Below are 26,813 nucleotides of genomic sequence, written 5' to 3'. Positions count from 1 at the left end.
CCGGCTAGCCCTCCCCCGTCAAGCTCAGGACCCCTCCGTCTGCCCCACTCCCGCCATCACCCCTGGCTGCTCCTCACTGGTCCGCTCCCCGGTCCCCAAACTCCTGGTCTCCTTCAGCTCCCTTCCCCGCACCTTCCGGCTCCCCGCCACCTGCTACCCTGACCGGGGCCGGTGTATTAGCATATTTGCATATGCAAATAATAACATTTGCATACGGCGCGCCGCAGGGGGGTCTCGGCGCGCGCGGGTGAGCTGTCTGCCCCGCGCCCTCTCGCTCTCTACCTGTCGCAAAGGGCTGGGGAGGGGGCCGTGCGGGAGGGGTGAGGCCCCCCGGCCTCGCTCGCGCGGCTCCCGGAGGACTTGAGGAAGTGTTGCCATGGAGACGGCACGCACCCCACCCCCTCCCAGGCCCAGGGTCTCGGTGTCTCTGGTTCTCTCCTCTCTCCACGCCCCCCCGCTCGCCCCCCACGCCGGCCCTCGCTCTCCAACTGAGATCTTGTATCGCCCCCTGGCGGCGCCGCTCGGCATTGAGCCAGGCTCCGCGGGCTAAGGGGCTTCCCGCGGTTCCCGACCTGACCTGCCAGTGCAGGACCCCTGCTCCCTGGGGCCGGGACGCGGGGTGCCACGGAGACCTCCCCAGCGCCTGCCCCGGTGGGCGTCCGGCTGTCCGAAGGCAGGGCCAGGTGAGACAGCTGAGAATGCCCCCTTCCTAGGTCCTCACCTTCTTTCCCCCTTAGTTCAAAAACAAACTTTTTTTTTTTGCTTTTTTGGGTCACACCCGGCGATGCACAGGGGTTCCTCCTGGCTCTGCACTCAGGAATTACTCCTGGCGCTGGCAGTTCTCAGGGAACTGTATGGGATGCTGGGAATCGAACCAGGGTCGGCCGCATGCAAGGCAAACACCCTACCCGCTGTGCTATTGCTCCAGCCCCTCAAAAACAAACTTGTTAAGTTTTGTGGAAACTTTAATAAATTCCAACATTGCACAGTTTGCTTCCACCCCGTTCCTGGTTGTTGGTGTGTGTGTGTGTGTGTGTGTGTGTGTGTCTGCGTGTGTGCGCGCGTGCACACGTTCAATGGACACCAGCTCATTCTCTAGCTCCCAGAGGCTGGGCCTGAGAGGTTGAGAAGAAAGGCAGTCTTGGGGTAGGGAGTTGGGAAAAGGAGGTGCACACATGTCCCTTCCCAGAAGCCACGTGACTTCGGGAGCTCCGTTCCATCCCTTTCTCCCCAGCAGTGTCCGAGTTTCTGCCTCTTTCCTCCCCAGCCTCCCCCACTGGGCCTGCCCAGGACGGGGCAAGGGTGAATCTGGCCAGCAGGTGTCTTGCTTGCCTAAATCTCTTCCAGGAAGTCAGTGGGGAACAGCCCCACCTTGCGACCCGTGTAGACCTTGACGTAGCCGCCAGCTTCATCTCCCTTCTGCACCACGATCTAAAGGATTAAAGGGTTTGGGTGAGAGGAAAAGGGCAGAGCGCAGGGGAGCCTGGCATTCTCGGGTTAAAATCTGCATGGAATGTGGTTTGCAGGGGAGTCAAGATTTGGGGGCACCAGGGCTATCTGATTTTATTTTGGGAGGGGGATGGGGGTGCGGGTGGGGTTTCAGGTGCTGCGATACAATTCAGGATCACACACACGCAAGGCATGTGTGAGCTGTATCTCCAGCTCCTACCTGATCCTTTTTGAGAGTGATCTGCCCTATTTCTCGGTTTCCCACAAAGGATCTCGTCACGCGGTGAACACGCTCTCCAGCCCGGACGCGAATGATGAAGTTTGGAGGGAAAAATCCCACCTTCTCCCCGATCTTCCCCTAGGGGAGAAGGCAGGGATAATCAGCCTCTGGATTTCAGATTTCATCCCCCGATGCTTGCTGTACCCACCCTCGTCCGTTACTCTTACCCGCCACCACTCCTCGTTGGAGTCATCAACCACTGTTATCTTCTCTCCAGGCCTGGGAGGGAAAGGGGGGGGTCTCAGACGCCAAGGCCTGACTCACAAGCCCAGCCACCCATTACACCCAGCCCACCAGGCTCTAGCTTTCATTCCCTGTGTCCCACTTAACTCATTCCCTTCCTCCTGGGGACCTGGGGTCTCCCCTCCCAGCCCCACCCCACCCCAACCCTTCGGCCTCTCACGGGAAGTCCAGATCATCTTTCTCCAGGGCTTTGAAGCGATAGAGAGCCACAAAGTAATGAGACTGCTGGAAGCCGGGCTGCTTGTGCTGCGGGCGGAAGGGGCGACAGATTTTAGGGCTCCCTTGGGCCCCTCCTCTGAGAGGGGCAGGAGTCCGAGGTGCAGGCAGTCTCTGGACAAGCCGCGTGCCAGCGCTCCTCCAGGTCCCTGATCTGAAAGGCGTGTGTTGGCAGTGGAGGACGGAAGGGCAGGTTAAGGGCGACGTGGGTGATGCAGGGTGAGGCTGTGCATGTCAGGCCTGGACGGGGAGAGGGCAGGGGGCCCCCGGTGAGAAGGACGGAGTCTTACTTTGTCATCAGCGGTCTTCTTTTCGGCCTTCTTAGCCCCTTCCGGGTTCCCTGGGGTGGGAAACACCGACAAATTGCCCGGCTCCAAGGGGCAGTCTTCACCCTTACTCTTCAGTCGAAGGGCAGCTTTTTCTCTCACCTCCCCACCTGGCGTCCTTTTGCCCTCTGACCCCTGGCCCGTCCCCGGTGCTATGCCTTCCCCACAGATGAAGGTGGGGGACACTCACCATCCTGGGGTTTGCTGTCCTCCGGCCTGGCAGGTTCTGGCTCCTCTTCCATCATGGCTGCGAGAGGCTGGGGGGGCACCCGAGTTAGGAAGATGCGGCCTTGGTAGCCCGGGCCTGGCCTGGCTTCCGGCCTGGCCAGAGAGCCACAGAGCACGCTAGGACCCCTCGGAACGAAAAGAAGCTTGGAAAGAGGTATCTGGTCCAAGCACCCGCCTACCGCGGCACTTGCTCCGGAACTTTCCGGCAGATGGAGCATCCACACCGAGCTTGAATGTCGCCGAGGACAGGGGGCTCACTATTTTGTAGAACAAATCTATGCGATTTGAGAGCAATGCCCTATCTAAAGCCTGCTGGCCTCCCCTAACTTTTAGTCATCGTTCCCGATTTGCTCTTTAGAGCGATGTAGCATACAGTCCACACATGCTCAGTCCCTTCAACTCCCCCGGGGCTTCTGATGTCAGGTCCTTCACTCTAATGTCTACTCTTAAAATACCCCAGTATGAGGATGGCAGAGAAAGCTTAAAGGGCTGGATGGGTTGAGTGATGATACAGCGGGTAGGACACCTGCCTTGTACCTGGCAGACCCAGGTTCGATCCCTGAGCACTGCCAGGAGTAATTCCTGAGCATTGCTGGATGTGGCCCCAAAACAAAATAAAAAAAAACCCTGCACTGCATTCAGGAGTCACACCTGGCAGTGCGTGGGGGACCACGTGGGGTGACAGTGCACTGGCTGTGTGCAAAGCAAGTGTCTTACCCACTGTACCATCTCCACCTCCCTCCACCCCTGCCCCGGCCTGTCTTAGGTCCTGAGCCTTTCTTTTGTTTTTTGGGCCACACCTGGCGGTGCTCAGGGTTTACTCCTGGCTCTGCACTGAAAGATTATTCCTGGCAGTGCTTGCAAGTACCCAGGAATTACTCCTGACAGGTCTGGGGGGACCCTGTGGGATGCCGGGGATTGAGCCTGAGTCAGCTGCATTCAAGGCAAACGTCCCCCCGACTTCAGCTATTGCTTCGGCTCCAGGAGCATATTCTGGACATGCATGAACCTGGGTTCGATTTCCAGCAGTGTATGGCCCCCAACACCGCCAGGTGCGTTTTGTTTGTTTAGGGGCTGGAGAGAGAGCACAGTGGGGAAGGTGTTTGCCTTGCACATTGCCAACCTGGGCTCAATACCCAGCACTGCATAGGGTCTCCTGAGCATAGCCAGAATTAGTCCCTGAGCACTGAGCCATGAGTAAGGCCAGATCACTTCTGGGGCTCAGGGACAATACGGGGTGCCAGGGATCAGTTTGGATATGGCCCCCAAAATGAAAAAAAAATTAAAAAAAAATATTGTAAGAGGACTGGAGTGATAGTACAGTGAGTAGGTACTTGCCTTGCATGCAGCTGACCTGGGTTTGATTCCTGGCACCTCATATTGTCCCTGAGCCAGGAACAAACAAACCCCCACCCCCTCAAAAAAAAAAAAAACAAACCAAAATATAAAATGGGAAGGGAAAGTTTCTGTAATTTCTTTTTTTTTTTGCTTTTTGGGTCACACCCAGCAATGCACAGGGGTTATTCCTGGCTCTGCACTTGGGAATTACCCCTGGCAGTGCTCAGGGGACCATATGGGATGCTGGGAATCGAACCTGGGTCGGACGTGTGCAAGGCAAATGCCCTACCCGCTGTGCTATCGCTCCAGACCCCAAGTTTCTGTAATTTCCTTGTAAAAACAGAACCCAGAAATACTCATGGGGCTGCAGGGCCTGCTTTATAAGAGGAGCCTGAGTTCAGTCTATGTATGCTTTCTGGAGCACTGTGGGAGTATCACCTGAGCACAGAACCAAAAGTAACTTCTAAGAACTATCAGGTTGGCCTTCCCAGAATAAATACCCATCAGGGAAAAAAAAAAAAGAATCCAAGTGTGTGACAAATCACTTTGCCGGTGTCTTGCAAGTCAGAGTTGTCTCCACAGTGAACTTGCACCCAACCTTTATGGAAAATACTGTGAGGCCAGATCCTAGTTATATCTTCGTGTAGTTAATTTGGGGGTGGGGGTTGATCCAAGAGTAGTTTTTCCTTACAACAATTTTTTTCGGGTCACGCCCAAAAGTGTTCAGAGCTTACTCCTGGCTCTGTACTCAGGGATCACTTCTGGGGCTCAGGGACAATACGGGGTGCCAGGGATCAAACCCAGGTCGGCCGCATGCAAGGCAAGTGTGCTACTCACTGTACCATCACTCCAGTCCCCTTACAACAATAAAAGAAGTTAAAAAAAAGGAGCTGGAGCAGTAGCACAGCGGGTAAGGCGTTTGCCTTGCAAGCGGCCGACCCAGGTTCAATTCCCAGCATCCCATATGGTCCCCTGAGCACCGCCAGGGGTGATTCCTGAGTGCAGAGCCAGGAGTAATCCCTGTGCATTGCCAGGTGTGACCCAAAAAGCAAAAAAAAAAAAAAAAAGAAGTTAAAAAAAACTTTATCTCTGGGGCTGGAGCAATAGTACAGCAGATAGGGCATCTGCCTTGCACGTGGCTGACCCGGGTTCGATTCCCAGCATCCCATATGGTCCCCCGAGCACTGCCAGGAGTGATTCCTGAGTGCATGAGTTGGGAGTAACCCCTGTGCATCGCCGTGTGTGACCCAAAAAGAAAAAAAAATTATTTCAGTTTTGGGCTACACCTGGCAGTACTCAGGGCTTACTCGTGGCTCTGTGCTCAGGGGTTAATTCTGACAATGCTCAGGGGACCCTCTGCGGTGCGGGCCACTGAACCCAACCAGGTGGCTATGTGCAAGGCAAGCACCTGCCCCACTGTGCTATCTATCCAGCCCCTAAATGTTTATTTGAAAGGTTTTGATTAAACACCCGACAATGCTCAGGCCTGCTCCTGGCTCTGTGCTCAGGGATTATACCTGATGGGTCTTGGAGACTCTCTGCGATGCTGGTGGGGATGGAGCCTGATCTACCATGGGCAAGGCAAGTGCCTTCCCGACTACTCTCTGGCCTCTCCTTATAGAATATTCAATTTTAGGTTGGGGATTCTACTCTTATTTGTAAGAATTTGAGTGTGTGTGTGCCACACTCAGTGGTGGTCATAGGCTACTCCCAGCTCAGTGCTCGGGAAAACATGTGGCACCAGGATCAAACCTGTGCCCCCACAGAACATGAACGTCAACCCCTGAGTCATTTCTCTGGTTCTAATAAGTTTTTAAGCTTTTCTTGGAGGGGACCAGGTGCCAGGGATCGAACCTGGGGCTCCTGCATGCAAAGCCATGAATTTTAGTCCTTTGGGCGCTCTCCTGGGCCCGGGATCGTTTTCTCCTGGTTTTGGTGTGGAGTCACAAGCAATGCTCGAGCTGTACTTGACCAACCCGACTGGACAGTTCAGTGCTCAGGCCCAGCAGTGCCAAGGGGCCCCCAGGTGACAGCCAGCAGTACTAGGGACGGCCGTGCACTGCCACGGACTGCACCAGCGTCCCACCTCTGTGTGAGATCTACACTCCAGCCCTTTGAGCCGTCTCCCAGACCCCATGCTGCACAATATCTTTCTGTGTGTATGTGTAAGTGTTCTGCCTCCGAGAGACACTGCCTCTCTATGACAAGACTTCGTAACTCGAGGACCTCGAGAACCACGTGTGAAAATAGGTCACTGGGGTGACATGCACGTTCAGAGGGGCCCTAGCTCTGTCACGTATCAGAAGGCAGACGGGCCCACTCCCCGGGGAATCTGGCAGAACCTCGGTAGAAAGGAACGATGCTCACACTTTTCTTATCTGCCTGTCCCTTCTTCCGCTCCTTGTTTGCCATGATCACCCCCGTGCGCAGGGTCTCAAACACGGGGTCGTTGTGGCTGGCAGCAGCTGGTGGGGACGGGAGAAGAAAGAACATGTCACTGGGGATGGCAGAGGAGGCAGGAGGACAGCACAGGGGAGGCGGGTAAAGCCTGGAGGAAAGACTCCTACTAGGATGCAGTGGCAGACACCTGGTGTGTGTGTGTGTGTGTGTGTGTGTGTGTGTGTGTGTGTGTGTGTGTGTAGTGGTCAGTGTGTGAATATGTATAAGGCTCAGCATGTGTAAGGGTCAATGTGTAGGAGTCTGTGTGTGTGTAAGGGTCAGTGTGCGCAAGGGCCAGTATATAAGGGTTTGTCTGTGCGTGTAAGGGTCAGTGTGTGTAAGGGTCAGTGTAAAAGGGTCTCTGAGTGTGTGTGTATAAGGGTCAGTGTATAAGAGTCTGTGTGTATGTGTGTGTATGTATGGGTCAGTGTGTGAACATGTGTAACAGTCAGTGTGTTTAAGGGTCAGTGTATAAGGGTCTCTGCGTGTGTCTGTAAGGGCCAGTGTGTATGTGTGTGTGTGTATATATATATGTGTGTGTGTGTGTGTTTGTGTGTAACAGTCAGTATGTGTAAGGGTCAGTGTACAAGGGTCTCTGTGTGTGTGTGTGTGTCAGTATGCATAAGGGTCAGTGTATAAGGGTCTGTGTGTGTGTAAGAGTCAGTATGTGTAAGGGTCAGTGTATAAGGGTCTGTGTGTGTGTGTGAGTCAGTGTGTATAAAGGTCAGTGTATAAGGGTCTCTGTGTGTGTGTGTGTCAGTATGTGTAAGGGTCAGTGTATAAGGGTCTGTGTGTGTGTGTAAGAGTCAGTATGTATAAGGGTCAGTGTATAAGGGTCTGTGTGTGTGTGTGTAAGGGTCAGTGTATAAGGGTCTGTGTGTGTGTCAGTATGTGTAAGGGTCAGTGTATAAGGGTCTGTGTGTGTGTGTAAGGGCCAGTGTATATGTGTGTGTATATATATATGTGTGTGTGTGTGTCAGTATGTGTAAGGGTCAATGTATAAGGGTCTATGTGTATGTTTGTGTGTGTAAGGGTCAGTGTGTGCAAGGGCCAGTGCATAGGAGTCTGTGTATGTGTGTGTGTGTGTATGTATGGGTTGGTGCATGAATACAAAGGTCGGTGTGTGTAAGGGTCAGTGTATAAGGGTCTGTGTGTGTGTGTCAGTATGTGTAAGGGTCAGTGTATAAGGGTCTGTGTGTGTGTGTCAGTATGTGTAAGGGTCAGTGTATAAGGGTCTGTGTGTGTGTGTAAGGGCCAGTGTATATGTGTGTGTATATATATATGTGTGTGTGTGTGTGTGTCAGTATGTGTAAGGGTCAGTGTATAAGGGTCTATGTGTGTGTGTGTATAAGGGTCAGTGTGTGCAAGGGCCAGTGCATAGGAGTCTGTGTATGTGTGTGTGTGTATGTATGGGTTGGTGCATGAATACAAAGGTCGGTGTGTGTAAGGGTCAGTGTATAAGGGTCTGTGTGTGTGTGTATGTGTGTGTATGCATGGGTTGGTGCGTGAATACAAAGGTCAGTGTGTATAAGGGTCAGTGTGTGTGTGGAGGGGGAGGCGGTGTGGTGGCTGAACATACGTGCTCTATGACCAATGAAAGTGTGACGTGCTGGGGAGAGGCCTCTGGCCAGCGGCTCTTCCGAGCACAGGGGCAGGAGCACAGCTTCGCCACTGCATCGCCGAGCAGCTGGGAAATGCTCCGAGTGGCTCAAGTCCCAAGAAGTGCCTTTTGTTCCTTTTCTTGGGGGTGGGGGAGGATCTGGGGCCGCACTCAGTGATGCTCAGGGGTTACTTCTGGCTCTGAGCGCAGGGGCCATCCATGGCAGTGCTTGGGGGGTCTTGTGGGAGCCCTGGGCTGACCCCGGGTTGGCCGTGTGCCAGCAAGCGCCCTCCCCGCCGCGCTGTCGCTCTGCCTCCTGGGCTGGGCTTTCACTGATGACTTTTGTCCTGCTGAGTCGCACACCCAAGCTGGGTTTTCCTACGAGTGGGTTTTTCCTTTCCTGCCTACGTTCCCCTCGGTGTTCAGTCTCTCCGATAAATCGGGCAGATTGTCGATAAGAGTGTTTGCATTTCGGGTCTCCCAAGCGGTGCTCAGGAGACCCAGGGCCCCCAAAGTTCAGTGTGCAGCCCTGAGGACAGAGAGCCGCTCCGGTCCTGTGGTGCTGGGGATGGCCCAGGGGACCCCAGCAGTCCTCGGGAGCCTGCAGAGCCGTGCCCTGCGATGCCTGGGGGCCGTGCAGTGTCTGGAGGTTGATCCAGGGTTGGTCGTGTGCGGCAAGCATCTTAAGCCCCGAACTATTTCTTCTTGACCCCTATGCACCAATGAGCAAGGTTTTCGGGGTTGCTGGACTGTGAATGTGCCCGCGATGCACACAGCGTTGGGCGTAGTCCTGTGTCTGACATTGTTCTACAAGGATGAGGGCAGCCTAGAATCTTGGTTCTTCCCCAAAGGCAGCTTTGTGCATGAGGAGCACAGACTCTGAAGTTGAGAGAGTCTTGCCTGTCCTGAGCTGGCTTTCTGGAGGGCTAGTTAATCTTATATCCCTTGGGGCCGGAGCGATAGTACAGCAGGTAGGGCGTTTGCCTTGCATGCAGCTGGCCCGGGTTCTATCCCTGGTATTCCGTATGGTCCCCTGAGCACTGCTAGGAGCAATTTCTGAGTGCAGAGTCAGGAAGAACTCCTGAGCATCACCGGCTGTGATTCCAATAGCCCCCTATAAAAAAAATAAAAATCTTATCCCCCTCAGCTGCCAAATAGGGGAACATCTGCATCCGAGACAGTTAAAATAGGTTGAGAGAGAACAATCAGGAATAGAACTGTTTTCTGAATCAGAATTTGGTTTTCAGGGGCCTGGAGTGATAGCACAGCGGGTAGGCCATTTGCCTTGCACTCGGCCGACCCAGGTTCGATTCCCAGCATCCCATATGGTCCCCTGAGTACCGCTAGGGGTAATTCCTAAGTGCAGAGCCAGGAGTAACCCCTGTGCATCGCCAGGTGTGACCCAAAAAGAAAAAAAACAAACAAATAGGGCCAGAGTGATAGTCCAGCGGGTAGGGTGTTTGCCTTGCACGCGGCCGACCCAGGTACCCAGGTTCGATCCCCGGCATCCCATATGGTCTCCCAAGCACTGCCAGGAGTAATTCCTGAGTGCAAAGCCAGGAGTAACCCCTGAGCATCGCTGGGTGTGACCCAAAGAGCAAAACAAACAAACAAACAAACAAACCAAAAACCCAGAATTTGATTTTCAGGGGCCAGAGAGACAGCTCAATGGGTAGCGCACATGGTTTGCAGGCGGGTTCAATCCCCAGCACCATACGGTCCCCTAAACACTGCCAGGTATGACCCCCTGAGCACACATCTAGAAGTAACTCCTGAGCCCCACAGACTGCAGTCCAGAAACAAAAAACAAAACGAAACAACAGCATTTCGTTCCCAACTCTAGACAGAGGTGGTGTCGAGACCACTGGCTCCCCCCGGCCCGGCGGACGCACTTACAGACACAAGCGTACTGCTGGTTGCTGTAGAGAGGGGAGCTGTAGGCCCGGCGGAAACCAGGGGGCTGTCGGGTGGGATGGGAGGAAGCATTAGAGAGGCAGAGGAACCCCGCACCCCGCCTCTCCCACGGGCGCGCCCACCCGGAGGATAAGAGGCCGGCCTGCTAGTCCCCTCCCGTCTCTCTTCACCCCGGCGCCCACTCACGATCTTGCCGAAGCATCTCTGCATCTCCACGTAGGACTGACAGTGCTCGTGGATGTTAGTTTTGCAGTTCTTGCAGCGAAGGCCAAATTTGTTGTTGACTTGGGAGAGGGGGAGAACATTCAGTCGAGATTCCGGAAGCCCCTTTCCCTGGTGCCGCTGCACCTGCTCTGGTTCTTAGCTCACTTTTCTGTCTGGGCCTTGACATACTCTTTTTTTTTTTTTTTGGTCTGTTTGTTTTTGGGTCATACCCAGCGATGCTCAGGGGTCACTCCTGGCTCATGCACTCAGGAATCACCCCTGGTGGCGCTCAGGGGACCCTATGGGATGCTGGGAATTGAACCCGGGTCGGCCGCGTGCAAGGCAAACGCCCCAGCTGCTGTGCTATTGCTCCAGCACCCTGGACCTTGACAGGCTCTTAACAGTATTTTCTTAAAGCCGGGAAGTTTCCTGTGCCCGGGGTCCAACCCAGGGCCTCACATATGCAAGGCAGGTTCCCTACCACTGAGCTATATCCCCGGCCCCTTGCTTAGGGCAGACCTGGCCGGTGTGGCTGCTGTATCCCTACACCTCTCCCCAGCCTGTGCCCCACCCCTGCCTTCGGGAATCGCTCTCTCGACACTTCCCTTCCTCCGGGACTCACGGACAATCATCCGGGCACAGACATCGCAGAACTTGGGCTTCTTGAAGAAATGGTCTTTGAACTTGTGGGGCTTATCATTGACGAGCTTAGGAGGTTCTGGGGGTGGTTCCTCCTCTTCCTCCTCTTCCTCTTCCTCCTCCTCATAGATGTAGTAGATGGGCCCACCCCCGGCTCCCACTGCCTCCCCGTTGGCCTGGGGCTCCTCGGGGATCTCCATCTCTTTTGTCCCTTGAGCCTCTTTCCTGAATAAGTGCTTCAGCCGCTGCAGCTGAGGGAGGGCGGGATCGAGGGAAACCCGGGGTTAGAAGAACCGTCGTGAGTAGGAGAGGTGAAAGCTAACGGGGCATTTTTCAGGCCTGGGACAATGAACACACCCCAGGCTCGGGGGTTATTGGGGGGTCCTGGGGGCTGGCTAGCACCCTAACAGGAAGAGTCAGAGACGATGAGATTAATCCAAGCACTCTCCGAAAAGGGCTGCACCGGCTTCCCAAGTCCCCACTCCCGGTGACCGGAAGTCCAGACTCACCCCGCTTTGCGGCGTCTCTGCTGGGAAGGAGGGCTTAGGGGACTCCAGCCCCTCCTTTTCTGTCATCCTGCAAGAGGGCGGACCCCACTATGACATCTAACCCCTGAGTGCCATTCTGCCCTCCTCACGCCTGGCCTGAGACAGGGTGGTCCTGGAAGGGGGGGCTTTGGGAGAAACTGAGCTTAACGGTCGTGTGAAAAGGAAGAGTCCTCAGGGGTCCAGAGAAAAGCCACGAGGCTAATGAAAAGACCCAACCAGTGTCCCAAGCCCACTCTGATCCTCCCGCCCTAAGAAGTAGCCCCCAGGTTTGATTCTCCAACTCCAGGCTTTGGGGGGTTTTATAGAGACTCCAGAGGGGCTGTTTCGAGAGGGCCAGAGGACAGAGGCATTGCTTAGGGGCATGTGCGGAGAAAAGGCGCAGCCCCCCGAGTGCCCCGCCACTCTCTGAGCCCAGGGGCCCGGGACCTAGTTCCATGACTCTCAGGCCTCAGCTATTTTTAAGTTTTCAGAGTCATCTGAGCCTTGCCTTTCCTTACTCCTGCGTTCCCTCGACCCCACCCCGCCTACCCTCCAATCTGAGCTCTTACCCCAGGGAAGAACAGTTTTCCTCCTAAACCCCACACTAGTCCCAGACGAGGGGGGGAAATGAGAAAAGCTGAGTAGACCGGGATTGGGAGAAGCTGGGGGAGAGGAGCCCTGGGAACGGGGAGAGGACAACGGGGACACTTACGTCTGGGGTCCCCTAAGCCAGCTCGCAGTCTGTGGCGCGAGGCAGAGGAAGCCCCCGGGTCTTGAGGCGTGCTGAAGACCCGGTACCCTTTCTTGGGAGCCAAGACTCCCCCCCTGACCCGCCGGCCCTCTGGACTCACACCGACTACCGAGCCTGTCTGTGTAGCCCTCCCAGCCTCTCGCCCGGGTGTCAGAGCTGCTGTGACAGGGCTGGAGGGAAGTGGACAGCTGGGACACAGCTGACACAGAGAAATCGGACACGGGAGGGCTGGCGAGGCTGGACCCTAACTCCACCCCACCGCGAGAGCCGTGGCCGCCTGCGCTGCCCCCTCCGGGCTGCGGGTCAGGCCAGCCGAGCTCGGGGCATGCTGTCCGACTCGGTCTCCGGCAGCTCATTCACCTGGGTGACACGCTGGCTGGAGATAGAAAAGAATTAGAAATGACCTTGGCCTGTTCCCTCTCCCCTCCCTGGCCTTCCTCTGGAACCCACTTCTTGTAGCCACGGCCTTCGAAGCCTTCACTCGGAGATCGAGTCTCCAGCCCTTAGGAACGGAAAGGACTGGGAACTAGTGAAGAAAGAAAAAAAAAAAAAGAGTTCTCACAGCTCAGTCAGCCAGACGAGACTGCAGTGCCAGGGACGGAATCCAGCCCTCCCGCCAGGAGCCCCCGATTGGCCCCGGGTTGAGCATTTAGAAATTTTTTTTTTTTTTTTTGGCTTTCAGACCACACCTGGCAGTGCTCAGGGCTTGCTCCTAGCTCTGTACTCAGGGACCAATCCTGCTGGTGCCGGGGGTCTGCCTGCAGTGCTGAGGGTCCAACCTGGGTCATCCGTGTGCCAGACCAGCACCGGCCTCCACCCCTGATGCCTCCCGGCGCCCTCTGTCCCGTGGGTGGCTCAAGGGCGACCCTGCTGCCGTCTCAGGGGACGCAGGCGTGAGGACAGAAAGGGCTGCTCGGTTGCCCCAGTCACTCCCCAGACACCGCTCCTTCATTTCTCTGGACTCAGGAGGGAAGGGAATCGGGAAAGCTACTGAAAACAGACAGTCTAGGACTTCCAACAGGGAGGTTTTGGGAAGATCAGGTGAAGATGGCCTTGTTAACACTGGACGGAAGGGAACAGCTGCCGCACAGGGGAAATGTGAATAATGTGAATAGTGAAATGGCCCCTGTCCCAGGAGAACTGCAAACTCCAGGATGTAGAATGGGCAAGACTGACACGCCGTAGCAAAGGGAGTGGGCAGCACCTGGAAGTGCTCAGGGGACCATGTGGTGCTGGGGACTAAAAGTCCTTTGTCCCAGTACCACTATCCGGCTTTTTTTTTTTTTTTTTTGCTCTTTTGGGTCACACCCGGCGATGCACAGGGGTTACTCCTGGCTCTGCACTCAGGAATTACCCCTGGCGGTGCTCAGGGGACCATATGGGATGCTGGGAATCGAACCCGGGTCGACCGAGTGCAAGACAAACACCCTCCCCGCTGTGCTATCGCTCCAGCCCCCTAAATCACTTTGATTCTTTGGTTCTATCTCCCTCCTCTGCTGCCCAGTCTGTGAACAGGGTTAAGGAGATAACTGCCAGTCCTTTGAAATGGGGGGATGGCACATCCTCCAGTGCTCAGTACTTGCTTCTGGCTCTGCGGTTTCTGGAATCACTCCTGGGGGAACTCTGGCTCCCATATAGGGTGCTGGGGATTGCACCCAGGGTGGCTGCATATATGGCAAGCACCCTGTCTGCACCCAGGGTGCCTGCCATTCTGATCTCAGGGACATGCAGGGCTGAGACGGGAGATGCTCTTGTCATGAGAGAGACCCGGAGGTGGTGTGTAACGATGCTCAACCCCTTGTATCTATAAGACGGGATTAGACAATGGAGGCTGGGCCAGTCAAACATGGCTAGAGACACTCGGACCCAAGAAACTCCCAGAGCAGGGCAGGAGAAAGTGAACGGAGACAGGGTACTTGCCTTGCACACGGCTGACCTGGGCCTGATCTCTGGCAAAACATAGGATCCCCTGAAGCCCACCAGGAGTGCAGAGCCAGGAGTAACTCCTGAGTACTGCCAGATGCGGACAAAATAAAACCCCAAAATCCCAAGAGGAGGAAAAAAACAAATTCTCAGGGCAATGTGCTTAGTCATTTCTACCCACTACTGTATCCTAAGGAATGGCTCCTGGGTGATTCTGGGTCCAAGGGTCTTTGTTTTTTGTTCAGGGGCGACTCCTGGCTCGACACCAAGGAATTACTCCTGGCTGTGCTCGGGGAACCCTATGGGATGCTGGGGACTGAACCTGGGTCGGCCTCAAGGCAAACGCCCTCCCTGCTGTGCTATCGCTCCGGCCCCCAAGGGTCTTCAGTGGTCTTGCCCAGCTCCAGAACAAGAGCTAGCTAGGAGTCAGGAGAGAAGACGCTCCACTCCGGGGTAGCTGACTTCTGTTTTTCACTCGTCTTTAGCTGCAGAGAACAGGCTGTGAGAACTCTGGGATAACGTGCCGTCTCGGCACTGCGAGTTCAACTGGGGTAGCTCTTACTGTACGAAACACCCACTCTTCTGTTCCTGCCGGGCGGGGCTCAGTCCTCTAGCTTCAGGGTTAAGGGCCCAAGTCCTCTACCTCTGCGGAGTTTTCAGAGGTGAGGCGGGCGGGTATGAAGCCAGCATCTCAACCCAACTCTGGGCCTCACGCACCCCTCCTCGGCCCAGCTCTGAGGACCCAGGTTAACAGGAAAGCATCGGCAGAGTGAAGGAGCCCGAGGAGTCGTCTTGTAGTTCCAGGAGGAGAGCTGAGAGACGGGCTTGATGAGCCAGGCAGGGGTGGAGTTGGGGGAGCCCAGAACTAAGATCTCATTAGCGGCCTCAGACTAATCCGTTTCCAGAATCTGTGCAGGGCAGCGCCTGGGACAGAGGGGGTTGTACGGGCCTACTTGGGTCAGCCCTCCGGCCTTGACTGCCCCTTCCGCTGAGGGGCTGCACCCCTGGGCCCCCCAGACCCCAAGCAGGGCGGCAACAGAGAAACAGGGACCCGTGTCCAGTGACAGAATTTTTCTTTTTTCTTTTTATATTTAAAAACAAAATCAACTTCCCCCCAACAGCCCCCCCAACAAACAAAAAAATCAGATTAAATAAAATTTACAGTGAATATACCCAGCAAACATCTTTATGTGCAATTAAATACTGTGTCTGTTACTGCGGCACAAACCTCAAACAAACAATATACAAGTGTTCTGGGGGGTGGGGGGAGGCCCAGGGTTTAACTCTGTGAGGCTGGGGGAGACAAGATGGGGGAAGTGCGAGAAGAGGGAAATCAATTTTGTTTTTTTCTTAATTCTGTCCATATAAATATATTCATAAAGACCAAAAAAAAAGAAAAGAAAAGAAAAGAAAAGGGAATCTGGGATGAGAAGGAAACAGGAGAGTCGGGGAGTGTGGGGCCCTCCCAGTTCTACCTGACCAAAGAGTATGAAATTAATTTCATGGTGGGAGGGAGGAGGAGAGATTAAAAAAAATGATAGAAGAGATGGGAGGAGGAGGGAGGCAGGGGTGGGGAGGGGGAGGAGGAGGCCCACGGCAGGGGAGCAAGGGGCCAGCGCCAGCCCTGCATGGCTTCTGCTCCCGTCCAGGAGCCAGGAGCCCGTGGGGCCTGTTCTTCCCTCCTGCCTCTGTCCGAGGGTCCCGCGCCCCTGCCCACCTGCCCGCCGCTGCTGTGGGCTCGTCTCCCCCCTACTGGGAGCTGGCCCGCTCCAGGATCCTCAGGTCATAGTTCTTTTTGGCCACTCGGAGTTTGAAGCGACTCACGGAGTTGTTGAGGCGGAGGGAGGCGTTCTGGGCCGCCAGGGGGCTGGGGAACACCGCCACGACGGTGTACAAGGCCGCGAGGTCCGCGTGGCGGCCGTTCTCGGCAGTCCCCGCGCTGTCGCCCCCGCCCCCGCCCGGCAGCCCCGGAGCCTCCTTGAGCCACTGGATCTTGGCGCCGGACATGGCGAGCTGCGTGAAGAGCTTATCGGCCTCGGTCCGGGTGATGCCCTCGGGGAGATCTGTCACCTCCAGCACCCGCCCCAGGACTGGAAGGGGAGGAGAGAGGACAGGGTGTGAGAGGAGCACAGGAGAGACGGCCTGGCCCGGCAGGGGCAGGTCCCGCTGGCTGCGGCTGTACCAACTGACATTCTCCAAGGCCCGGCTCTCCCCGCCTCCCCCTGCGGCCTCCCCCAAGGGCCCCCCAACCCAGCTTCTGAGCAGGCCAGGAGGGGAAACAAAGGGAACGCTCTCTTCTCCTAGGCCGGAGGCCTCAGCAAGCGGAGAGTGAATGCGAGCCCTAGATTTCAGTCCTGAGCCCCTGTTCTCTCACCCGGGGCGTGAGGAAGGCTGGACTCTTGCTAAGAGTCGGTAAAGTGCTCCGGCTCGGAGACGCCCGAGAGGTCTGCGGTGCCAGAGACGGCACAGCCCGGCAACAGACATCCGAGGGCGGGGTCAGGCTCCCACCGGGGACACCTGCTGAGTAGGAGGCACAGCAGCCCCCGTCACTGTGTTTTTCCTGATCTTACCTTTCCCAGGGGGCTGGAGCAATAGCACAGCGGGTAGGGCGTTTGCCTTGCACACAGCCGACCCGGGTTCGATTCCTCCGTCTCTCTCAGAGAGCCCGGCAAGCTACCGAGAGTATCTCGCCAGCATGGCAGAGCCTGGCAAGCTCCCCGTGGCATATCGATATGCCAAAAACAGTAACAAGTCCCACAATGGAGACGTGACTGGTGCCCGCTTGAAATCAATGAGCAACGGGATGACAGTGACAGTGACAATGACTTTTCCCAGGACCTGGGTGACGTGGAGATGAGGACCGAGATGACTTTTTCATGCGCTTGAGTACAAGAGGGTCTCACTCCATTCCTCGCCCTAGGCTTGTTTGTCCTACCCGTCCCGAGCCGGTGATGCAGGGGTGGAGAGTGGAGGACTCGGCACCCTGCTACTCACCGACGTCTGTTGTCCCCAGGTCCGTGGAGGCAGACTTGAGCGCTTGTCTCTTGCTTCGGTTCCCATGCTTCAGTCCGCTCTGCCCCTTCACAGGGAAGGGAAACGGGACTCTCACAGCCTCGCACCCCGATGGCCTGCCCGGGAGGCTTGGGGAGTTTTCCCCGCCCCCGGCGCTCCCGCACCCCACCAGGCACGCCCACTGCTCAGCGGGGTAGCAGCCACAAACAAAGAGCACCCCTTTCCTGCCCCTGGAACTGGGCAGGAGGCCCAGGCACAGGATGAGACTTGGCCCTGCTTACCAGGGCACCCTTGTCTGTGCGCTGGTCCCAGGCCCTTACCTGGTGCACTGAGTACGAGGACTGGCCGTGGAGCAAGGGGGAGCAGATGGACAGGTTGTACTGCAATGGCTGGCCCAGGAGTGAGTAGCGCCCGTCACCTAGGGAGGAAGAGCCGACGGTGTTCTGGGAGTTTCGACTTCAGGGGATGACTTCTTCTTTTTTTTTTTTTTTTATAGTTTTGGGGTCACACCTGGTGGTGCTCAGGCTGACTCCTGGCTCTGCGCTCAGGAATCACTCCTGGTGAGCTTAGGGGACCAAATGAGGTGCTGGCGATTGAACCCAGGTTGGCTGCATGCAAGATAAATGCCTTACCTGCTGTACTATAGCCCTAGCTCCTCTGCCCTAAAGTTTCCAAACCATATGCTCACGTTTATTGCTATATTATAATAATTAGTATTAATTAATATTATTTTATAATTAATTATAATCATCATTCACAATAACCTATAATTAATTATACTTACTGTAACAATATCAGACTGGAGCATTAGCACAGCGGGTAGGGCGTTTGCCTTGCATGTGGCCAACCCAGGTTCGATTCCTCTGTCCCTCTCAGAGAGCCCAGCAAGCTACCGAGAGTATCCTGCCCACATGGCAGAGCCTGGCAAACTGCCCGTGGCATATTCGATATGCCAAATACAGTAACAACAGGTCTCACAATGGAGACATTACTGGTGCCCGCTGGAGCAAATCGATGAATAATGGGACGACAGTGCTCCAGTGCTATGATTACTTGTATTTTGGGGGCCACACCCCCCAGCAGTGTTCGAGGCTTACTCCTGATTCTGAACTCAAGGGTCACTCCTGACAGGGCTCAGGGGACCACTGGGTTGTCGGGGGTCGAGTCAGGGGGTGAGTCGCCTGAAAGGCAAGCGCCCTATCCACTGTGCTATCCCCAGCCCCTCTCATTTATTTTTCTACTGTTTGTGATAACCAAGGCAAAACTAAGGAAGATTATTGCCATCTCATGTATCAGTAAGTTCACTTGGTAGATTATAAAATTGCGATCTGGTTCCCAGTTTAAGTATCATCACAAGTTAGTTCGTGGAGAAGCTGGAATCTGAATTCAAGTCTTGTGTTTATCACGTTTTTGGCAGAGGAGTGTCCGGACCCCACCAGGCCTCGCTCTGTACAGAGGGGTAGGGTGGTACTTAGACTGTGTGGTGCCAGGGATGAAACTGGTGCCAACTGCCGCAAGGCCAGTGCCTTAACAAGATTCAGTGAATTACTTTTCGTGCATGTATGGTGGCAGGAATAAACCCCGAAGTGTCACACCTGCAAGGCTGGTGTCTCACTGCTGAGCCCCCATCTCTGGCCCCTTAGCAAACCTCCCTCCAGTTCACGATCACCTGCCTGACTGTGCAGTCACAACTCAGAATGGCCAGTTCGGGAGGAACTCAGCCGTGGGCAGTACGACAGAGGGCAGAGGTCCTCTGGCCTAAGCGCTGACACTGCAGGGACAGACCGGCCCTCAGGCTGGGCCCCCCGTCATACGAGTCCCCTTCCTACTGCTACTCTTCGGATCTCCCCGCCGGCATGTGGGGTGTGAACCGTGCACTTGGCAGCGCAGTTGGGCCTAACCTAGTGCCTCACCTTGTGCTGGCCCCCCGGGTCTGGGGAACTGTGAGAGAACCGGGAGGGGGCTGAGTCCTGTGCAGACGTTGCTGAGGCTGGCGACAGGCGAGGGTGCTGGAGACTGGGTGGGAGACGTGACGGGGCTGCCGCTGAGCTGGGAGCCGGCCTGCGGAGACAGGAGCGCACGGCACGGAAACACCGAACGTTAATTACCTTCGGGACAGTCTTTTGATTCGGCTTAAAATTCACCTCCCTCAGGAAAACGTCTCTGGCTGGGCTCGGCTGAAGACACTGCAGTTCCACGCTCCCCCCTCTGTCCCTGATGGGTTTATGATATATTTTTTTTCCTTTTTGGGTCACACCCGGCATTGCACAGGGCTTACCTCCTGGCTTTGCACTCAAGAATTACTCCTGGCGGTGCTCAGGGGACCATATGGGATGCTGGGAATCGAACCCGGGTCGGCCGCGTGCAAAGCAAACGCCCTCCCCGCTGTGCTATTGCTCCAGCCCCAGGGTTTATGATATTTTAACATCTCCTTCGGAAGCAGTTAGACCTCTCCTTCACCTCTTGTGTTTCTCCCCAAAGTGACCCCAGGAAAAGCCATCTGAAAGGGGCTGTTCCGCCAGCGGCAGAGGTTCTCTCCTGAGCAGACCGGGGCTTGCTATCTGGGGGCCGTGACCAGCAGACGCTGCTCCCAGCCGGAGCAGGGGTCCCCCGGCGGAGGCCCAGGGTTCGCATCGTCGCTGCCAGGATAGAGCTGGCGGCAGGACTCACCTGGGGGCTGCTGTCTGGGTTGTACAGGTCTCCAGGCTTCTGTCCCCGCTGATCCATGCTGTAATATTTACAGTGACTCCACTGGACCATGGATGGGTTCTGGGGGGGCTGGGGTCCATTCGGAACATTTAGCTGCATGACCACCACACCGGGTCCGGACGGTGACACACCTGAGAGGCAGGAAGAAAGCGGCTGGCTGTGAACTCGTGCTTCCTGTGGCTTCCCGCTAGCCCTGAGTGGGAAAGCCAAGAAGCAAATCCAAGGGCCTGCTTCAGGCTGGCTTGACTCTGCCCCACCAGGAACTGAGCCTGTTTTAGTTTTTGCTTTTTTTTTTTTTTTTTTGTTTTTGGGCCATACCTGGCAGTGCTCAAGGCTTACTCCAGGCTCTGTGCTCAGGGGTCACTCCTGGGGGCTCAGGGAACCAAAGAGCATGCTGGGGATTGAACCTGGGTCGGCTGCAGGCAGAGTAGACAACCTACCTGCCGTACCATCACTCCGGCCCCTGAGCCTGAAGACAGCACTGCTTTTGGTTTTGGGCTGCACCTGGCAGCACTCAGGAGACCGTACGGGTGCTGGGGCTGCAAGGCGAGCGCCCTACCTGAGGCACTGCTGCCCCAGCCCTAAAGCTGGATGCTCTAAATGCCTGGGCTTGACCGTTCAGATGAGGAAGGGAGGAAAAAAACCAAACAACCCAACAACTGAGCTCCAGCTCTGTTCCTGGGGACTGTGTGGCCCCTCAGGTACCAGCCGTATGGCTGCAAGCAAACAACCCCCCAAATAACAAACAATGAAACACCAGACTGTTCAAATTCTGGGCCTGGTTCGGATCCTCGTCTGAGGTTTGGGTGAGGGGCTCTTCTGGTTATGGTGGTTTCTAGAGATGCCTCCGGCACACTGCTCAGAGCTTACTCCCAGCAGCTCTTGGAGGACCATGGGTGTCCGGCATCAACCTGGCCTCCAGCCTGCAAAGCACATGTACTGGTCCTCTGAACCATCTCCTGTGTCCAGGACGGGAATATGTTAGCAGAGGGAATGGCGGAAAGATGCATGTCATAGTTAGGGAGCAGAGAGGGTACAGAGGGTAAGGTGGTTGCTTTGTACACAGCTGACCGGGATTCAATCTCCAGCACCACATGTGGTTTCCCCAAGTCCCGCCAGGAGAGACCCTGAGTACAGGGCCAGAACTAAGCCCTGAGCAGAGTCAGGTGTGGCCCCTGAAACAAAAAACAAACAAAAAACTGGAAACCCAAAATATGTCATATTCAGGAACTGACAATTATTTCAAGGTGAGGCACAGGGGCTATGGAAGAGAAAAAAATACATTAATTCAACAAATGTTTATTGAACATTTCGTGTACCAGTTTCTATTCTGGGCACCTAGTACACAACAAATCAAACTGCTACCAATCCTCATGAAATCCACTATGGAGTTAGATATTAAACACATGACTGCTATTAGAGATGGGTGTTCTGGTAAGAGACTATCTGTACGTGTGGGAACAGGACTTGTACTTCAGAGCGCAAACTCAAGTGGCGAGTATCTGACGGCTGAAGGGAGGCAGAGGCAGGAAGACTGACTGGGAAGCCACTGCAACCAAATCGTGTGCTCAGGAACGGAGTGTGTGTGTGTGTGTGTGTGTGAGTGTGTGTGTTGGGGGGGGGGGAGTCAGTAAGGGGACAGGGAGCTGACGGATGCACTCCTGAGGCCTGAACCCGTAACTATGGACACCTGACCCTCACGGGCCAGGGGCGAGAGAGGGCCCAGTCAGGAGTAACTCCACGCCCTGGATCTTTCGAGAGGTGAGAAGTCCAGCAGGGGCTCAGGGAGGAGCGTGTGACGGGCATTGACTGCGGGGAGAACTCCGCTTCCCCACGGGGGGCTGTTCCGGGAGAGGGTTTGTGCCCGACCTCCCAGGCTTTCTGCAGTGGGAGAGGCCGAGTTCCTGTGGCCGTGGAGAAACGGGACGGAGGTTGCTGGCTGGAAAACCTGCCGCAACGCTGCTGTTTTCATGGCTCGGCGCTCTGAGGCGGCCCCGCCGCTATCACGCTGCTTTCTGCGCCGGGAAATGTCGCCTCTGCCCCGGGCACCAGTCATGCTGGAAAGTGAGTGTGATTGCTTTTCTCAGGCAGATCGGTGAGGTCGAAATAAAGGGAAAGGGAAAGGCCTGAGCACTGCCAGGTGTGGCACACACACACACACACACACACACACACACACACACACACACACACACACACACAGCTTGGAGAGCAGCTCAAAAAGATACAGTATCTGTCATCTAAGGTTCACCTAATCACGAAATACACAGGGCAGCAGGCTGACAGGACTCAGCTCCCACCCCTGCCAAGGGGAACTGTCAGTCTGGCTTCTGGAAGGGATACAGGAAAAGTGGAATGTCATGCATTTAACAACTTGTCCCCAATTATGTTGCTCTGGGCATTATTTAATTTTTGTTATTTTATAAAGTAGTTCACAATATTTGACTGCATTTAATATTCAAACACCAATACCACCACCCTATTTTGGATGTTTCCATCCTGAACCCCAATCCCTGCCCCAAAGCAGAACCAAAATAATATATTTTTGCATTGCTTGTTATGAAAAACTGCTGAAAATGCCACAAAAAAGTATCCTTAGAGGAAAGAGTGTGAAGATTGCTGTATTTCATCCAGGGGCCATTAAACCCTTCTTTAAGAGTTCACTAACAGGGGCTGGAGCGATAGCATAGCGGGGAGGGCGTTTGCCTTGCATGCGGCCAAGCCGGGTTCGATTCCCAGCATCCCATACGGTCCCCTGAGCACCCCAGGAGTAATTCCTGAGTGCAAAGTGAGGAGTAACCCTGTGCATCACCAGGTGTGACCCAAAAAGCAAAAAAAAAAAAAAAAAAAAAGAGTTCACTAACATACTGTTAAAGGTTGAGCCTAGTATGCTTATATACATGTATTTGTAAAAAAAAAAATTCCCTCTAAGACTGGTTGCCTCCTACTTTGAACCCCATCAAATGTGGTACGGTACTCTTGGAGTGTGGGTAGGGTGTGTGGAATGAAGTGTCATGTGGCTGCAAATGCGGCCACATGGTCCAGAAAAAAGGTTCACTCATGGGTGGGTCTCGGCCCGAGTGTGTGGATAGCACATGGGCATGGTGGTTGAGTTCTGGAGGTTTTCAGCTGCTGGGGCTGGGTCACTTGGGGTGGGGAGGGGTCTCACCCGCCCCCCTACAAGGCGGATCTGGGCTTTTTATTTCCTCCTCCTCAACCCCCCCCCCCCCCCCCCCCGCTCTGACAAGTTCTACCAATGGAACTGCAACTACTGACCTTATTCAAACACCTCTTTGCTGCCGGAGGGGTCAATGCACAAAAATAATCAAACCCACAGTTCTGGAAGGCAGCTCATAACCTAGCCTAATGTCCCGAGCCAGGAAGGGGTGGGATATGTGTGAGGTGTGCAGAGTGTGGGCGAAAGTAAGGAGGTGGGCACTCTCTTCCTTAAACCACCCTGAAGCCATGAGGGCACTGAAGGGGGACAGAAACAAAACGCTCTGACAGATTTCTCTGATTCCCAAGACCACCGCCAAGAAGCCAGGGTCCTGAAGGGCAGCTCTGGCCTTGAGCGACGCCCACAGAGTGTTCTCCCCCACTGGCCTGGAGCACTGTCCCCTCCCTCAGCCGAAGGCATGGAGCCCTACTCTGAAGCGTTTACTTTTATGCTTTTCTTGCTCAAGCCAAAAGTAGGTGGCATCAGTTAGCAGCTGAACTGTCTCCTTAATGAATGCAGTAATAATAATAGTAAAAATAATAAAAAAAAAACCAAAGCAAAACAAAAATAAATGCCCACTGCCTGGTGACAGAGCTTCCATATAATCAGGCTTGGGGAAGGAGCCGGGCTCGAGTGGGAAGGAGAAGAAGGGTGCTGAATAAGGAAATCAATTGTGGCTTGAAAGCTCTGGAAAGAAAGGGGACGTGTGAATGGCTTTTTAAGTGGCATCATTAAACCTGGGCAGAAAGGTCGATTGGGCAGAGCAAACCATATAAATACAAACAGATGACATTTATGTCTGGCGAAATTGGTTTTTGTTTAGCAGTTTGTTGGTTGTTGTTTTTTTTTTTTTTTTAAATCTCTGAGGCAGAAGACAGATAAGGCGTCTTCCTCACCACCAGGAGTCAAATCTATGGAAAAGAATGTTTAGAGAAATAAAATCCACAGGCATCTTTCTCGAGTCACCAGACAGAATCAATAGTATCTCGGTCTCTTCCCCTGTTGTGGGGGCAGAGGAAGAGCTTCAGAGAGTGGGAGGGAAAAGAGTGAGTCCAAGCTCTGGAAACCCCTCAGTTACACAATGCCCGGGAAGAATGCGAGAGGCTATTTCTGTATTTCAGGCCCTCTGCTGTGTCACTGTGAGTTGGGAGTCTGTGTGTAGGGATCACTGTCACTTCACGTCTGTGTGCATTTTCCCCCAGAGAGCATCCCTAGAGCAACCTTATGGGACCTGCAAGGCATCATTTTAGACGGGAGGAAAGTGTTTCCTGGGTTTCCAGTCAGTCTGTTACCAGAGTGGAAGAATCCACAGACCAGAAGGCAAACTGGACAACTACAAAAATGTATTAATAAACCAGAACACTTGTTCCAGGAACAGCCAATCCTAATCCCTGCCTTTATTTTTGGAAAAGTGACCATGTTGCTATGTGGGAGAAAGGCGGTGGCTGTCCTCTGAAGGTGACTTAGCAACCTTGTGGCCATGCCTGCCTTCTGTCTTCCCGGGAGAGGGCAAACTGGGAAGAAAGGGAGAAGAAGCACTCTCTCCTACTTCCTCTATAATTTACATGAGAAGCAATCGAAGATTCAAAATCAATGTTCGGTGAATCCGGTCTCTGACATGGGTAGAACAGAATATTCCATCCCATCATGGAGGACAAGCACAAAGGATCTGTCAGAAACCTAGAAGCAATCAGCGTAGAAAGGGAAAAAAATGCAACCGAAAATTCCAAAGAGGAAGGGAACTAGATGATGAAGAGGGTTACCTTCGCGTCTATTGATTGGGGAAGAGCCTAGATCATCTTCTTCCAATTTCAGCCCAGCTCTCCAGTGCTACCAATTTTCAGGACAATAATTGTTTCCGTTTACTTAACAAGTGCTAGGTTCAGAGTAGGTAATAAAAAGTTATTTTTAATTGGTTTGTTTCTGATTTAGGGGCTGGAGCGATAGCACAGCGGTTGGGCGTTCGCCTTTCACACGGCCGAGCCCAGTTCGATTCCTCCGCCCCTCTCGGAGAGCTCGGCAAGCTACCCGTGCGTATTGGATATGCCAAAAACAGTAACATAAGTCTCTCAATGAGAGATGTAACTGGTGCCTGCTTGAACAAATCGATGAGTAACGGGATGACAGTGTGACAGTGTCTGATTTAGAGGCTTTGTTTACTGATTGGTGTTTATGTCATACTGGACGGTGCCCAGGGCTTACTCCTGGCTCTGTGCTCAGGGAACACTGTGCTTGGGGGACTATATGTGGTGTCGGGGTCTGAACGCGGGTCAGCCACGTGCAAGGCCTTAGTTGCTGTACTACCTCTCCAGCACTAAAGACCTTGTATTTGAAGATACAGCCACAGAGACACAAGACACACACACACACACACACAATGCACATACAAGTACATTCATGTGCATGTACACACATACACTTACATCTTTCGGCACAGAGCAGTTTTTAGAGCTGGTTCCTACAATTTCCTTACTGTATGGGGATCTCAATGAAAATACTACTTGGAGGGTCCAGAGTGATAGTCCAGTGGGTAGGGTGCTTGCCCTGCACATGGCTGAACCGGGTTCAATCCCTGGCACTGCGCATGACTCTTGAGCCCCACCAGGAGTGAGCCCAGAGTGCATAACCAGGAATAAGCCCTGATCACTGCTGGGTCTGGCCCCAAACCTAAAAGACATACAAACAAAAAACAACAAAAAAGAAAAGAACTACTGGCATATACTGGGGGAAAAACAGACTAGGGGGAATAATGATGTAATGAAGATTCAGAGCTGTAGGACTTGAGCTCTCTGCTGGGAGAGGCCCATGGCAGGCCTTGGTGGGCGGAAGTTGTTCCCTGAAGGGGAGAACTGACCGTATCTTATAAGCAGGATAACTTGTGAAATTTACTCCACAGGATGTCACACAGAGCACAAAATAATTTCTTGGGGGGGCTTGGGGCATAGCCAGTGGTACTCAGGACTGACTCCTGGGTCTACACTCGGGGATCCCATGGGGACCATATACGGTGATGGGGATTGAACCTGGGTTGGCTCTGTGAAAGGCAAGTTCCCTTTCCGCTGTACTATTACTTTGGCCCATTAGTGCAAAAAATCATTTGTGAAGATTCCACTTCCTTTTTTTTTTGCTTTATGGGTCACACTCTGCGTTGCACAGGGGTTACTCCTGGCTCATGTACTCAGGATCACTCCTGGAGATGCTCAAGGGACCCTATGGGATGCTGGGAATCGAACCCGGGTTGGCCGTGTGCAAGGCAAACGCCCTCCCCCCTATGCTATTGCTCCAGCCCCCCATTTCCATTTTTAAATAGGGAAGCCTGGCAAATACCTCCTCCTTACCAGAAGAGGGCACTCTCGCACCCCACAGCAGGACGGGGTTGGAGGCAACATTAAGCCTCCTCTAGAAGTCCCAGAATTTTGTTTGTTTTTTGTCTTGTCTTTAGGCCACACCCAGTGCTCCGGGCTTACTCCTGGATCAGTGCTCAGGGATCATTCCTTGTAGGCTTGGGGGACCACATGAGGTGCCAGGGATGAAACCTGGGGCAGCCACATGCAAGACAAGCCCCTTACCAGCTGTGCTCTCTCTCTGGCCCCCAGGACCCCCCGACTTTCTTTACTGCTGTGAGGGAAAGGAGCACAGAAGTGTGTGGTGTGTCGGGGGAACAGTCCTTGGCAGAGACAGACCGCGAGAGGATTCGTAACCCAGGCCTGGGACCGCTGGCCCCGGCAAGGAGTACCTTTCTCCCTGAAACACGACAGCACTCATGATTTCTTACGGAGGGAAAGGAACCGTGCACCA

The 26,813-nt window shown here is 54.3% G+C and overlaps 2 protein-coding genes across 14 annotated transcripts in view; both read right to left on the bottom strand.

Moving 5' to 3' along the window:
* Positions 1 to 994: 994 nt before the first annotated feature.
* On the bottom strand, positions 995 to 13,424 carry STAC3 (SH3 and cysteine rich domain 3). Its single transcript, XM_004601946.2, has 11 exons — positions 11,386 to 13,424; positions 10,860 to 11,127; positions 10,220 to 10,317; positions 10,016 to 10,079; positions 6,448 to 6,545; positions 2,705 to 2,771; positions 2,479 to 2,528; positions 2,133 to 2,218; positions 1,897 to 1,948; positions 1,670 to 1,807; positions 995 to 1,431 (listed from the first exon to the last, which is right to left on the bottom strand). The coding sequence occupies exons 1-11, from the start codon at positions 11,449 to 11,451 to the stop codon at positions 1,333 to 1,335; spliced, it is 1,086 nt and encodes a 361-aa protein (XP_004602003.2). The 5' UTR covers positions 11,452 to 13,424; the 3' UTR covers positions 995 to 1,332.
* Positions 13,425 to 15,133: 1,709 nt separating this feature from the next.
* The window catches only part of R3HDM2 (R3H domain containing 2), a 184,269-nt gene continuing 172,589 nt past the window's right edge, over positions 15,134 to 26,813 (bottom strand). For all 13 annotated transcript variants that reach the window (XM_055128739.1, XM_055128740.1, XM_055128741.1 and 10 more), the window contains 5 exons: positions 19,760 to 19,929; positions 19,003 to 19,150; positions 17,410 to 17,507; positions 17,072 to 17,156; positions 15,134 to 16,167 (listed from right to left, as the gene is read on the bottom strand). In XM_055128739.1, coding sequence (XP_054984714.1) covers positions 15,827 to 16,167; positions 17,072 to 17,156; positions 17,410 to 17,507; positions 19,003 to 19,150; positions 19,760 to 19,929 — 842 coding nt within the window. In that variant the 3' untranslated portion in view covers positions 15,134 to 15,826. The remainder of the gene's footprint in view (positions 16,168 to 17,071; positions 17,157 to 17,409; positions 17,508 to 19,002; positions 19,151 to 19,759; positions 19,930 to 26,813) is intronic.

This window comes from Sorex araneus, chromosome 2, assembly GCF_027595985.1.
Source record: "Sorex araneus isolate mSorAra2 chromosome 2, mSorAra2.pri, whole genome shotgun sequence".
Classification (NCBI taxonomy): Eukaryota; Metazoa; Chordata; class Mammalia; order Eulipotyphla; family Soricidae; genus Sorex; species Sorex araneus.
Note: the sequence above shows the minus strand (reverse complement) of the source record. Positions and strands in the feature narration are given on the sequence as shown.

Coding starts and splice junctions, on each gene's coding strand:
- STAC3 (XM_004601946.2), bottom strand. CDS start 11,451: ATGACAGAAAAGGAGGGGCTGGAGTCCCCTAAGCCCTCCTTCCCAGCA. Junction 6,546..10,015: donor CCAGCAGTACGCTTGTGTCT/GTAAGTGCGTCC, acceptor CGTCCCCACCAG/CTGCTGCCAGCCACAACGAC. Junction 1,808..1,896: donor CCAACGAGGAGTGGTGGCGG/GTAAGAGTAACG, acceptor CTTCTCCCCTAG/GGGAAGATCGGGGAGAAGGT.